The sequence below is a fragment of the Chiloscyllium punctatum genome, chromosome 44 (genome assembly GCF_047496795.1).
Source record: "Chiloscyllium punctatum isolate Juve2018m chromosome 44, sChiPun1.3, whole genome shotgun sequence".
NCBI lineage: Eukaryota > Metazoa > Chordata > Chondrichthyes > Orectolobiformes > Hemiscylliidae > Chiloscyllium > Chiloscyllium punctatum.
Window position 1 is genome coordinate 34,145,177 of NC_092782.1, and position 12,959 is coordinate 34,158,135.

The 12,959-nt window shown below is 42.9% G+C and overlaps 1 protein-coding gene across 1 annotated transcript in view; it reads right to left on the minus strand.

Annotated features, from left to right (window-relative positions):
- Positions 1 to 12,959, minus strand: part of LOC140466606 (protein monoglycylase TTLL8-like) — a 72,781-nt gene that overhangs the window by 1,047 nt on the left and 58,775 nt on the right. Inside the window, exons 12-13 of the mRNA XM_072562055.1 lie at positions 8,235 to 8,670; positions 477 to 632 (exon numbers count right to left, since the gene is read on the minus strand). Coding sequence (XP_072418156.1) covers positions 477 to 632; positions 8,235 to 8,670 — 592 coding nt within the window. The remainder of the gene's footprint in view (positions 1 to 476; positions 633 to 8,234; positions 8,671 to 12,959) is intronic.

Consider the following 12,959-nt stretch of genomic DNA (forward strand, 5'->3'; position numbering starts at 1 on the left):
TGGCAAAAATTAGCAACTTATGTATGCATAAATATGTTAAGTGTACGACATTGTTTATAACGTAAATAATAAAGTATTAAGAATACCCATATAGAAAGGGTGGTTTGGTGTCACTCTTACAATTTATAGTTTTCCATTTAATGCGTACAAACATTTTACATTTTTGTGGCAATACTAAAGCACTGGTTATACAAAGGAATTTGATAAAACAAAGGAAAATGTAACAGTGCGGAAACTATCTTAATCTTGCTTGCCCTGAAAAAGTCAAGTATACAATTAAAATCACTCGAGAACTCTTCTTGAATGTCAAAAATATACTTTATTCATAAGAAATATCTTTACATGCGTGCATAGTCACTAAAGCAGTTCAGTTCTGTACAGTAATATATCAAGAAACAAACAAACATTGGAGTTAGACTCTACCCAGAAAAATAAACCCAAGGCATTTCTTACTTGTACAAGACACATTAACATACATTTGAGGCACCAGGACGATCCAATAACTGAACAGACTCCCATTTAACTTTGACAGAAAGATCATAGATGGTGATCTTTCCCCATTGTGCCTTGGGGGCAGCTGCTACAAGCTTTAGTACATCCCTCAGCACGTAGTCCTGGACCTTGGAATGTGTCTACAGTGTATTCCCAAGGATTGCTTGAGACAAACATCAACTGTGCATGGAGGACCATCAACTTGGTGAAAGATGCTCTTTGGTCTGCCTGAACCTTGTTGGTCTTCCAGCACAAGGAGTAGACCTCAACTGAGTGTTGCTGACTGGCATATTCAGCTTCTTGCCCCAGATGAACTCTAATACTGCTGGGAGCTGACAGGTTTAAATTTACACTTGAATTCCAAATCAATGCACTGGGAAAGACTGAATTGACTGGGCTTGTACTCACTGGATTTTAGAAGGTTCAGGGAGGGATCTCATGGAAATATATAAATTCCTGATGGGACTGGACAGGCTAGATGTGGGAAGAAGGGGTCACAGTGTAAGAATAAGGGGTGAGCTATTCAGAACTGAGATGAGGAAGAATTTGTTCATTCAGAGTTGTGAACCTGTGGAATTCTCTCCCACAGGAAGCTGTTTGGCCCAGTTCACTAAATATATTCGAGAAGGAATTGGACGTGGCCTTTGCGGCTAAAGTGATCAAGGGATATGGAAAGAAAGTGGGAATGGGATACTGGAATGGCACGATTAGCCATGATCATATTGAATGGTGGTGCAGGCTTTTGTTAAATTTCAAAAATATACTTGATTCATAAAAAAAGCTCTGTATGTATTCTATGACACAAAAGCAGTTTACTTCTGCACAGTTGCATATCGAGCAACATACAAAATGTTGAACTTTGACTCTATCCCAACAAACCCAAGAATTCTCTTACACATTGCTAATACTTACATATATTTGAGGTACTAGGATGGTCCGATAATTGAATGGAGCCCCATTTATCTTCAGTAGAAAGACCTCAACCAGTGACTTTTCCCCACTGCGTCTTGCAGCAGCCCCAAGCTTTAGTGCATCCCTCAGCACATAGTCCTGGACCTTGGAATGTGCCAGTCAGCAACACTCAGTCGAGGTCTACTCCTTGTGCTGGAAGACCAACAAGGTTCAGGCAGACCAAAGAGCATCTTTCACCAAGTTGATGGTCCTCCAGGCACAGTTGATGTGTCTCAAGCAATCCTGAGGAATAGACGGTAGAGAACACCATCTTGCCTCATGGAGCTGCTTGGGACGAACCTCAACAAAAACTATCACATCTTCCTCCAGACTTCCTTTGCAAAGACCCATTTTAGAAGGAGATATGTGACAGTATTAACCCTCCCGCAGCTGCAAGCTGAGCAGGTGTAAATGTAGGAACTCAGAGGCAGTGCCCTTCTCACCACCAGCCAAGTTCTGGTGATGAGGCATTCTGCCAAATGACTTTGACAGTCTGTTCAGGAAACCACGTCACAGGATCCACTCTCCTTTTCCCTCAAGATTTGACCACTTCCTGATGGACCAATGGTCAAATGTGTTTTTCTTTGCACATTTCTCTACAAAAGAGAGGTGATACAGATCGGTCCAACTACTTGGAACGTTCCACAGCATTTAGGCCTGTCTGTTCCTTTGCAACACTGGGGCCAGTAGAACCTCAGTACGTAGTGACAGTTGATGTTTATGTACCAAGGGTCTATGCACAGCTTGATGCAACCGCACACAATGGTGGCCATCAGAATGAGGGAAACATTGGGTATATTCTTTCCCCCCACTCTTTTCCAGAGTTTTGTGCATGGAGTTCCCACAGACCTAGTCTATCTTAGACTTCCAGGTGAAATGGAAAATGGCTTGGGTGACTGAAACAGTGCAGTTTTGGGGTATGGGCCAGACTTGCAACACGTACAACAACAGAGCAAGAGTGTCTCACACCTGATAACCAGGTTTTTATCCACAATGGAGAGGGAGCAGTGCTCCCAAAAGACCAGTTTCTGCTTCACTTTAACGATGCACTCCTCCCAAGATTTTGTGCGTACTCCCAGCACCTTCAGGAGATCTGCCCTGACGGTGAACTGGTCCACCTAGTTCCCAAAAACCTTGGCCTTGCTCCTGTCTCCACTTATCCTGGCTCCCAAGGCCAGTTCAAAGTGGTCACAGATGCCTCTGTGTCTGCACACTGACAGCAGATCTGAGCAGAAAACGGCGACATCACCCGTGTACCTGGAATAGTCACCCCGCTCAGGCTCATATCCTTCCTGATGGACTCAGTAAATGGCTCTATACGACACACAACCAAGGCAGGATAGAGTGGGTAGCCCTGTCTGACTCTGGATCTGAGCAGGAAGCTTTCTGATTATTGCTCATTAATTGAGAGTGTGCTAACGATGTTGGTGTAGAGCAGACGGATCCAATTGCGATTCCCTCCCCAAAGCCCATTTGGACAACATGTCCCACATATACGTCTGCAATGTCCTCTCAAAGGCCTTCTCCTGGTCCAGGCTGATGAGGCAGACGTCCACTCCCCTGCCCTGTCCTGCATGTGGATGACTGTATCCCTGAGGAGCGCAAAGTTCTCAGAAATTGTCCTGCCTGGTACAGAACAGATTTGTTCCATCTCAGAGCAGACCTGACACAGTTGGCGATGACCTTAGACAGGAATTTGTAGTCTGCATTCAGCAAGGTTTACCAGGCTGCTTCTGGGGATGACAGGACTAACATATGAGGAGAGACTGACTAGGTTAGGATTGGTTTCGCTGGAGTTCAGACAAGTTGGGGGGGATTTTCATAGAGACTTATAAAATTTTAAGACGTCTAAACAGGGTAGATGCAGGGAAGATGTTCCCAATGGTGGGTGTGTCCAGAACCAGTAGTCACAGTCTGAGGATTGGGGGTGGACCATTTAAGATGGAGATGAGGAGACATTTGTTCACCCAAAGAGTGGTGAACCCTGTGGAATTCTTTAGCACAGAAAGTAGTTGATGCCAAAACATTGAATGCATTCAAGAGGCAGCTAGATATAGCACTTGGGGCAATTGGGATCAAAGGTTCTGGGGAGAAAGAGGATTAGGCTATTGAGTTGGACGATCAGCCATGATCATGATCAAAGGGCCGAATGGCCTCCTCCTGCTCCTATCTTCTATGTTTCTATATTGGACACCAATTTCTAAATTCTTCTCTCTCCCTCTCCCACCCAATGGCCTACTCCTGCACATATTTTCTATTTCTATGTTTCAAATGTTAAAGGCACCCACCCAAAGATGGCAAGGTGTTTTTTAATGTGTGTGTGATGTTTCCAGTATTATCATCAAGAACCAAATACAATTTGTACCAAGAGTTTCTTGGCAGACCAACACAATTGTGAAAAGAAGATTTTTTAAAATTTTAATGTTCTTTATGCAAATAAGGAGATGTTATCCAATAGCCACTAGGGAAGCTTAACCCTGTCCTGCAAACCCTCCACCCCCAACCATGAGACACCTACAAAAAGGCCTTACAGATAATCCCAAAAGTTACATGCTGGTAATAAAGACCATGTGCTCAGATCCGATTCTAACACTGCTCATGGCTGTAGGTTTTCAATGGCTTAAAATTGGGCCTTGCAAATCTTTGCCTTCTGAAGTTGGAATATGCAGTGTACAACTAGGAATGTTTTGTAAGATACATAACGATTGGCAATCTTTCCATTATGCTTATGTCAGAGTGCAGTCCCACCAACAGTACAAATACATTTTTTTAAAATGAATAGCTGTTACCCAGAACCTGTACCTGAAAAAAAATAAAAAATAGGAACCGCTCAATCAATTAGAAAAATGTATACATTCTAAAATGTTTAAGAAATTAAATATCAGGATTCTTTAATGGCTTCAGAATATATGAGATGTGGGATCATCAAGAACTACAGGCAGACACCATCCACAGCTGAATAGAAATGAAATTCCCAGAATTTCTTCGATGCATTAAGATTGAGCCAGAAACATTAAACAATCCTACTTATCTTTGGACAGGATTGTTGCTTGAAGAGAATGAGCTGTTTTGCTGAGGTATTTTCTTTCCTGGAAATAGTGCAGATAATGAGGATATGCCAGTCAATGCAAACGCAAAGGGCTTGGTCATATTACAGAATGAGAAAACAACAAATTTCACAAGCACTGTGGGTGTGTAATTAGAGCAGATGCAGTATGAATTAAGGTGACTGTTTTTTGGACTGTATGCACGGGGGTGAAGAGGGAGGTGGCACAGGATAGGGTGACATTAGGTATACGGACACATAAGATGGCCCCTGAGCCATTAGTTGGCCAACTTGACATGCAAGATGGCCACTGGATCACAATATGGAGAGAAACAGCAGAGTAGATACAGACACTGCCTGGGGCCACCAGAATGCCACACAATGCACTCACAATCCAGTTGATTAGTTTAAGGTGGGTGGGGGAGAAAATACACATAAGTAACAAACGCTGCCTGCCGAAGTGTCTGGGTCAAGCCAACACCTCTTATAGAAACGCTAACAGCTTGATACGGATTCGATATGAAATGCTAATAGCCAGGGCTGCAATAATCATCCTTCTCAGGTCTTCTGTGCAGACATTGAAACTGACAAAGACCATGCAAAAATTAACAAAGTGCGCGCTGGAATTGACAAACACTATATCAAAACTATCAATGATTCTGCATTGATTGCCATAAACAAACCATGTTACAAAAACAATAATCTCATCACTGACCTATTGTATCACAAGATGCATAAAAGCACCTTGACATGTGCTCTTGGTTGAGAGAAGACTTGCAGCTGACCACTGTGCCCAGCTATGCCTGTCCACACGTATGGGTCCCAGCTATGCCTGTCTCTTTGTTGGCTACATAGAGCAGTTGATCTTCCGTAATTACACCAGCACCACTCCCCACCTCTTCCTCCGCTACATTGATGACTGCATTGGCGCCACCTCGTGCTCCCGCGAGGAGGTTGAGCAATTCATCAACTTCACCAACACATTTCACCCTGACCTTAAATTTACCTGGACCATCTCTGACACCTCCCTCCCCTTCCTGGACCTCTCCATCTCCATTAATGACGACCGACTTGACACTGACATTTTTTACAAACCCACCGACTCCCACAGCTACCTGGATTACACCTCTTCCCACCCTACCTCTTGCAAAAATGCCATCCCGTATTCCCAATTTCTCCGCCACCGCCGGATCTGCTCCCATGAGGACCAGTTCCACCACAGAACACACCAGATGGCCTCCTTCTTTAGAGACCGCAATTTCCCTTCCGACGTGGCTAAAGATGCCCTCCAACGCATCTCGTCCACATCCCGCACCTCTGCCCTCAGACCCCACCCCTCCAACCGTAACAAGGACAGAACGCCCCTGGTGCTCACCTTCTACCCTACCAACCTTCGCATAAACCAAATCATCCGCCGACATTTCCGCCACCTCCAAACAGACCCCACCACCAGGGATAGATTTCCCTCCCCACCCCTTTCCGCCTTCCGCAAAGACCGTTCCCTCCGTGACTACCTGGTCAGGTCCACGCCCCCAAACAACCCACCCTCTAATCCTGGCACTTTCCCCTGCCACCACAGGAACTGTAAAACTTGCGCCCACACCTCCTTCCTCACCTCTATCCAAGGCCCTAAAGGAGCCTTCCACATCCACCAAAGTTTTACTTGCACATCCACTAATATCATTTATTGTATCCGTTGCTCCCGATGTGGTCTCCTCTACATTGGGGAGACTGGGCGCCTCCTAGCAGAGCGCTTTAGGGAACATCTCCGGGACACCCGCACCAATCAACCACACCGCCCCATGGCCCAACATTTCAACTCCCCCTCCCACTCTGCCGAGGACATGGAGGTCCTGGGCTTCCTTCACCGCCGCTCCCTCACCACCAGACGCCTGGAGGAAGAACGCCTCATCTTCTGCCTCAGAACACTTCAACCCCAGGGTATCAACGTGGACTTCAACAGTTTCCTCATTTCCCCTTCCCCCACCTCACCCGAGTTCTAAACTTCCAGCTCCGTAACTGTCCCCTTGACTTGTCCGGACTTGTCCTACCTGCCTATCTTCTTTTCCACCTATCCACTCCACCCTCTCCTCCCTGACCTATCACCTTCATCCCCCTCTCCCACTCACCCATTGTACTCTATGCTACTTTCTCCCCAAGCCCCACCCTCCTCTAGTTTATCTCTCCACGCTTCAGGCTCACTGCCTTTATTCCTGATGAAGGGCCTTTGCCCGAAACGTCAATTTCGAAGCTACTTGGATGCTGCCCTAACTGCTGTGCACTTCCAGCACCACTAATCCAGAATCTGGTTTCCAGCATCTACAGTCATTGTTTTTACCACTGTGCTGTTGGTGTCTTTCTCTCCCTGGAGCTCCAATATTTCCTTGTGCAATAAACACTGTCATTGAATCTTGATTCTGACTCTGAGACTGGTGTTTTTCCCCACAACAAGGGGGTGGTTAATAATTAATTTGTCAGCATTTCTAGACTCATTACTTTTTAAAACAGTATGAGAGATTGAGTACCTGGGACGATAATAGGGATTTGTTTGCATTGGGAGAGTTTTACAAGTGGCCAGAGTGAACAGTGAGGAGTATTAGCTTGCTTTTGGTTTAGAAGGATTTTGTTTTTGCTTAAGAGAAAAGCCCATACGTTGAAAATCTTTACACAAATGTGCCAGTGGAAGTTAGATGTGTGAAACAGTAGATTAGATTAGATTCTCTACAGTGTAGACCCATCCCGTCCCGCTGAAGAGTAACCCACCCAGACCCATTTCCCTCTGACTAATGCTTTAGCATGACCAATTTACCTGACCTGCACATCTTTGGACTGTGGGAGGAAACCGGAGCACCCAGAGGAAACCTCATGCAGACATGGGGAGAATGTGCAAACTCCACACAGTCACCTGAGGTGAGAATTGAACTTGGGACCCTGGTGCTATGAGGTAGCAGTGCTAGCCACCGTGCCACCCCATATCTCCTGAAGAAAGGAGATAGCTTGAAACCTTTTAAGGAATACATTACCTCAGTGTAAAGATTTTCATTTGAAAGTTCCAGATCAGAAGTGTTGAGTTAGAATCCTGAAGAAGTTACTGAAAATTGAGAAGGTCTAAGCTCGGTTGTATAACTAATGAAGGAAGAGGCCATCTAATGTTCAAGACCAGGAATTGAAAGAAACAGTTACATTAAACTTACAAAGGTGGGAGATGTTTGAGTATGTAAAGTGATGATGTTGAGATTGATAGGATTGCATTTTTACTGTGTTTTTAAAGATTTTAAATTGTGTTATACACAAGTAACTTGGTTTTATACTATTTTATCTGCTTTTTCGTTGCATAATAAATTTCTGTTTTATTGTTAAAACCAAATCTGCAGCATTGTGTGCTTATGCCTTTGTGAAAGATACTTTATTATTATTAAAAAATACTCAAAATATGTTCTATCAAGCCAGGTTTCGTCTGCAATCTGACTTGACCAATAAGAAAATCAGCTAAAATAACAACAATATTCACAGGTGAAAGAGCATCAGTGCAGTTCATTTCGCTCTAAAGCAGGACAATGAAATTATGAATTTTAGTTCAAAGAGAACAAGCATCTTTAAGAACAAACCACAACAATTATGATGTGTAGTCATTTCTATTTGCGAGAATGACATTACGCAACTACAGACATTAGAAAACATTATAATCCCAGACACAGCAATGCTTATTCCGAAAAATGTAGCAACGGATGTAAGGTAGCCTTACCTGTTTAGACAGACACTCAAAACGTCCAATATTACACTTGCTATTATATTTTCTGTCAATGACTACTTTGATTGTGTCTTCCTGTACATTAGCACACAATATTGTAGTAACAGATGTAGAACGTGACATGCTTGGACTCAAGTTGATCTCAATTAGCCAGGGTTTAAAATCTTCTCCCAGCAAGAAATCAGCACCATATAGTGCAAAATTGTTTTTGCGTGCTTGTACAATGGCCTGAACCGTCACCAAAGAACAAATGATAGCCCTTTTCATGGAAGGGTAGACAGTCTCCTGCCAGATGTTCCCGTGGCCTTTAATTCTTAAATAGTCTTGGAACTGATTACTTGACCACATGCTCTCTTTTGGCACGAGTGGGTTACGCTTGGCAGAGGGCTTTAATCGCTTCTGAATGGCATTGTTGCAGAGGTGCACTGAACTGCCGAAAAATAAACAGCATTGCATTCATTTTACTTGAGATTTTGCAAACTAAGCAACATAATTTTAAAACGTCATTTTCCTAATGTAGCACTGAAAGTATTTCTGGTGGTGTGTCTACTGTCAATGCAAGTGTTCTAAGGACAAAAGGTTCAAGCCTCATCATGACAAATGGTGAGATTTGAATTAAATGAAAATCTGGAATTAAAAGCTTGTGTAAACGTGACTTTCAAATGTCATAAAATTCTGTTATTAAAGTGCTTTAGAGAAGGAAATCTGCCCTCCTTACCTGTATGGCTTACACATGATCCCAGACCTATAGCAATGTGATTGACTCTCACTGTCCTCTGGATATTTTGGATTGGTCAATAAATGCTAATTCAGCCAGTGGCCCCACATCCCATAAACAATATTTTTTAAAAATTTCCACATGATGACAGTAATGTTAAATTTAGCACACCAAAAGAGCAGTGGGACCCATGACTCTGCTGCCATCTCAATGTCTTACTGAGGTACTCGTGTCATTAGCATTAAAGTGAAGGTAAACAAGCATACGAGAGAGAAAGGATGAGAGGGTTATGATGATAGATGACCACTACTCTCAATGCTGTTGCTGGGGCAAGAGAGCTATTAGCCATTTGCTTGCCCAGCATCTCTCAGATGTGGGTCATTCTCACCGATGGGAATGAAAGTCCCATTTCGTGTCCATAAATATTTGCAGGGCAAGGTAAGCAAGTGGAAAGAGGCTCACTTCAGGCTTTTACAGTGCTGGCAGCCACTATTATCATGCAATGGTTTCAAACTATGCATATGTAGCTTGGGTTTCAAAATGACCGATTCTATATAAAGAATGAGCCACTTTCTTGCCTCCTGTTCAAGCTATTCTACGGTTATACACACCCCTGATGTAGTCACGCATTTTGTGGCATCCTGATGCTACTGCTGGTTGGAATCCCAGAATTAGAATCATAGAACCCTGCTACAGAGTAAGAGGAGGACGTTCAGCCCATACTGAGAGTATTGACTCTCTAATTGAGTATCTCACTCAGTACCATTTTTCTGCCTTTGCTCCATAACCCTATGCATGCTTTCTCTTCTGTTAACCATTTAATTCCCATTTAAATCCCAAAACTAAACATTGTCAGGTAATGCATTCCAAGCCTTAACCCCTCGCCATATGACAAAGCTGCATAACATAGAGATTCCTGGCATTACAGGTGAAGTATTAACATGAGTAGAGGACTGGTTGAGTAACAGAAGCGAAGAGTGGGGATAAGTGAGCACTATTCTGGTTGGCAATCAGTGACTAGTGGTGTGCCTCAGGGATCGGTGTTGGGATTGCATTTATTCACAAGTTACATGTTGGGGACCACGTGTAGAGTGTCATCTATAAACATTGACAGAAAGATGAGTGGCAGAGCAAAGTGTACAGAGGACTGTGAAACTTTGCAGAGGAACATAGATACTTTGAATGAGTGGGCAAAGGTCTGGCAGATGGAATACAATGTTAGTAAATGCAAAGTCATCCATTTTTGTAGGAGTAACAGTAAAAAGGATTATTATTTGAATGGTAAAAAGTTGCAGCATGCTGCTATGCAGAGGGACCTGGGTGTCCTTGTGCATGAATCACAGAGGGTTGGTAGGAAGGCAGATGAAATTTTGTCCTTCATTGCGAAAGGGATTGAGTTTAAAAGCAGGGAGGTTATGTTGCAGCTGTACAGGTTGCTGGTGAGGCCACACCTGGAGTACTGCACATAGTTTTGTTCTCCTTACTTGAGAAAGGATGTATTGGCACTGGAGAGGGTGCAGAGTGGGTTCACTAGGTTGATTCCGGAGTTGAGAGGGGGTTGTTTCATGAGGACAGACTGAGTAGGCTGGGATTATATTCATTGGAATTCAGAAGAATGAGGGGGGATCTTATAGAAACATAAAATTATGAAGGGAATGGATAAGATAGAGGTAGGGAGGATGTTTCCACTGGCAGGTGAAACTAGGACAAGAGGGCATTGCCTCAAGATTAGAGGGAGCAGATTTAGGACTGAATTGAGAAGCAACTTCTTCACCCAGAGGGTTGTAAATCTATGGAGTTGATGCTACTTCAGTAAACATTTTTTAAAGTAAGGTAGATTTTTTTGAACAATAAAGGAATTAAGGGATACGGTGAGAGGGCCAGTAAGTGGATCTGAGTCCATGAAAAGATTAGCCATGATTTATTAAGTCGTGGAGTAGGCTCAAAGGACTATACAGCCTACTCCTGCTCTTAGTTCTTATGTTCTTATATTCTTTTTCTAATATTACTCTGTTTCTTTCACTCATTACTTTAAATCCGTGCCCTCTTATTCTTGATCTTTTCACGAGTGGGAACATTTTCTGCACAACTACTTTGCCCAGAATTCTGATGATTTTGAATACCTAAAGCAAATCTCCTCAGAGCCTTCTCTTCCCCAAGGAAAACAGTCCTAACTTCTCTAGTCTATCTTCATAACTGAGGTCCCTCATCACAGGAACCATTCACTCAAATCTTTTATGCACTCTTCACTTGCCTTCATTGATATGACGATGTGGGTGTACTGTACCTTTAAAAAAGTTAAAAGCTACCATGACTACCTGACAGCACCAAGTGTTCTGAACAAGATACAATGTAACCTTTTTGTCCAGCAGCTAGTGCAGCTCTTTGTCTGGATACAAAAACAAATTTCAAATTAGGCCAATCAGTTTAAATTATACTCAAAAACTATACCAACCACCAATCAAGTTTGAATTTAACACATTGACAATATTAAAAGCCAATGACACAATCTGATGCTTTGGGGGTATAGACCGGGGAAAATTGAACAGTTGAGAGAGAACTGCCAAAAGACTAACAGACATAGACTGCTCGTCAGAATTGTATGAGAGGTACCTGTTTAGAGAAGGAGTTTGCACAGTGACAAACATCAACATGGACCTGGAGAGCAAATCTACAAAGAGAAGATTTGACAGCTGGCTGGTTTTGAAATTTGAATTTTTGAGTAAATCTTAATCGGGGCTTTTATCGGACTTGTATTATCGAGGGAAAGGTGAAAAGATAGGTTAGAGGAAGAAATTGTAAATAATAATTAGTTAATTATTCTCTGTTATACTTTAAGAAATAAAGTTGTTAATTTGTACTTTAAATAGTTCTTGGCCTCTAGAATTTTCACAGATTACTGCATATGATAAATCTTTTCTGTCTTGCTGGTTGAAATTAAGCAGGAGGGTTTACCCTGTGTCATAACATCATAACCTTCCTAAAGTCCAGTGCCCAGAAATGGATTCAATACTCCAGCTTAGGTTTATACAATTTCAACATAACCTCCTTGCACTGCCCCATTAAAACAAATTTGAGATTACTGAATGAGTCATTCCGTACCTTCTCAACCTGTTCTGTGAAATTCAATGGCTTCTGTATATCTATATCCAGGCCTTACTGCTTCTGCACTCTCAGCAACCTGGGATAGATCCCATCTGGTCCTGGGGATTTGTCCACCTTAATAACCTCTAGCCTACCCAACACATCTTCCCTCCTTATGTCAACGTGATCCAGTGTAATCAAACTTCTCTCTTTTAAGTCTGTACACACATTATGAAGAATAGAAGAATATGGAGATAGGATAAGATGAAGTAAGGTGAGAGGAGATTCATGTTAACGTTGCAACCAATCTCCTTGTGCCTTCAATGCAGTGATGATCACTACGATTGTTAATACGCACTGAGGAGAGGGATGTGTTGAGATTAGAGATAGAAGTTTGATTACACTGGATCACGTTGACATAAGGAGGGAAGATGTGTCGGGTAGGCTAGCGGTTATTAAGGTGGACAAATCCCCAGGACCAGATGGGATCTATTCCAGGTTGCTGAGAGAGGTGAGAAAGGAAATAGCTGGGGCTCTGACAGATGTCTGTGTAGCATCCTTACAAAAAAGGTGAGGTGCCGGAGGACTGGAGGTTTGCTCATGTTGTCCCCTGTACAAGAAGGGTAGTAGGGATATTCTGGGTAACTACAGACCAGTGAGCCCAGCATCAGTGGTGGGCAAGTTGCTGGAGAAAGTACTGAGGGATAAAATCTATTTATATTTGGAAAAGAAAGGGCTTATCAGTGATAGGCAACATGGTTTTGTGCGGGGGAGATCGCGCCTTACCAACTTAATAGAGTTCTTTGAGGAAGTGATCAATTTGATAGATGAAGGAAGGGCTGTAGATGTCATATACATGGGCTTTAGTAAGACATTTGATAAGGTTCCCATGGTAAACTAATGGAGAAGGTGAAGTC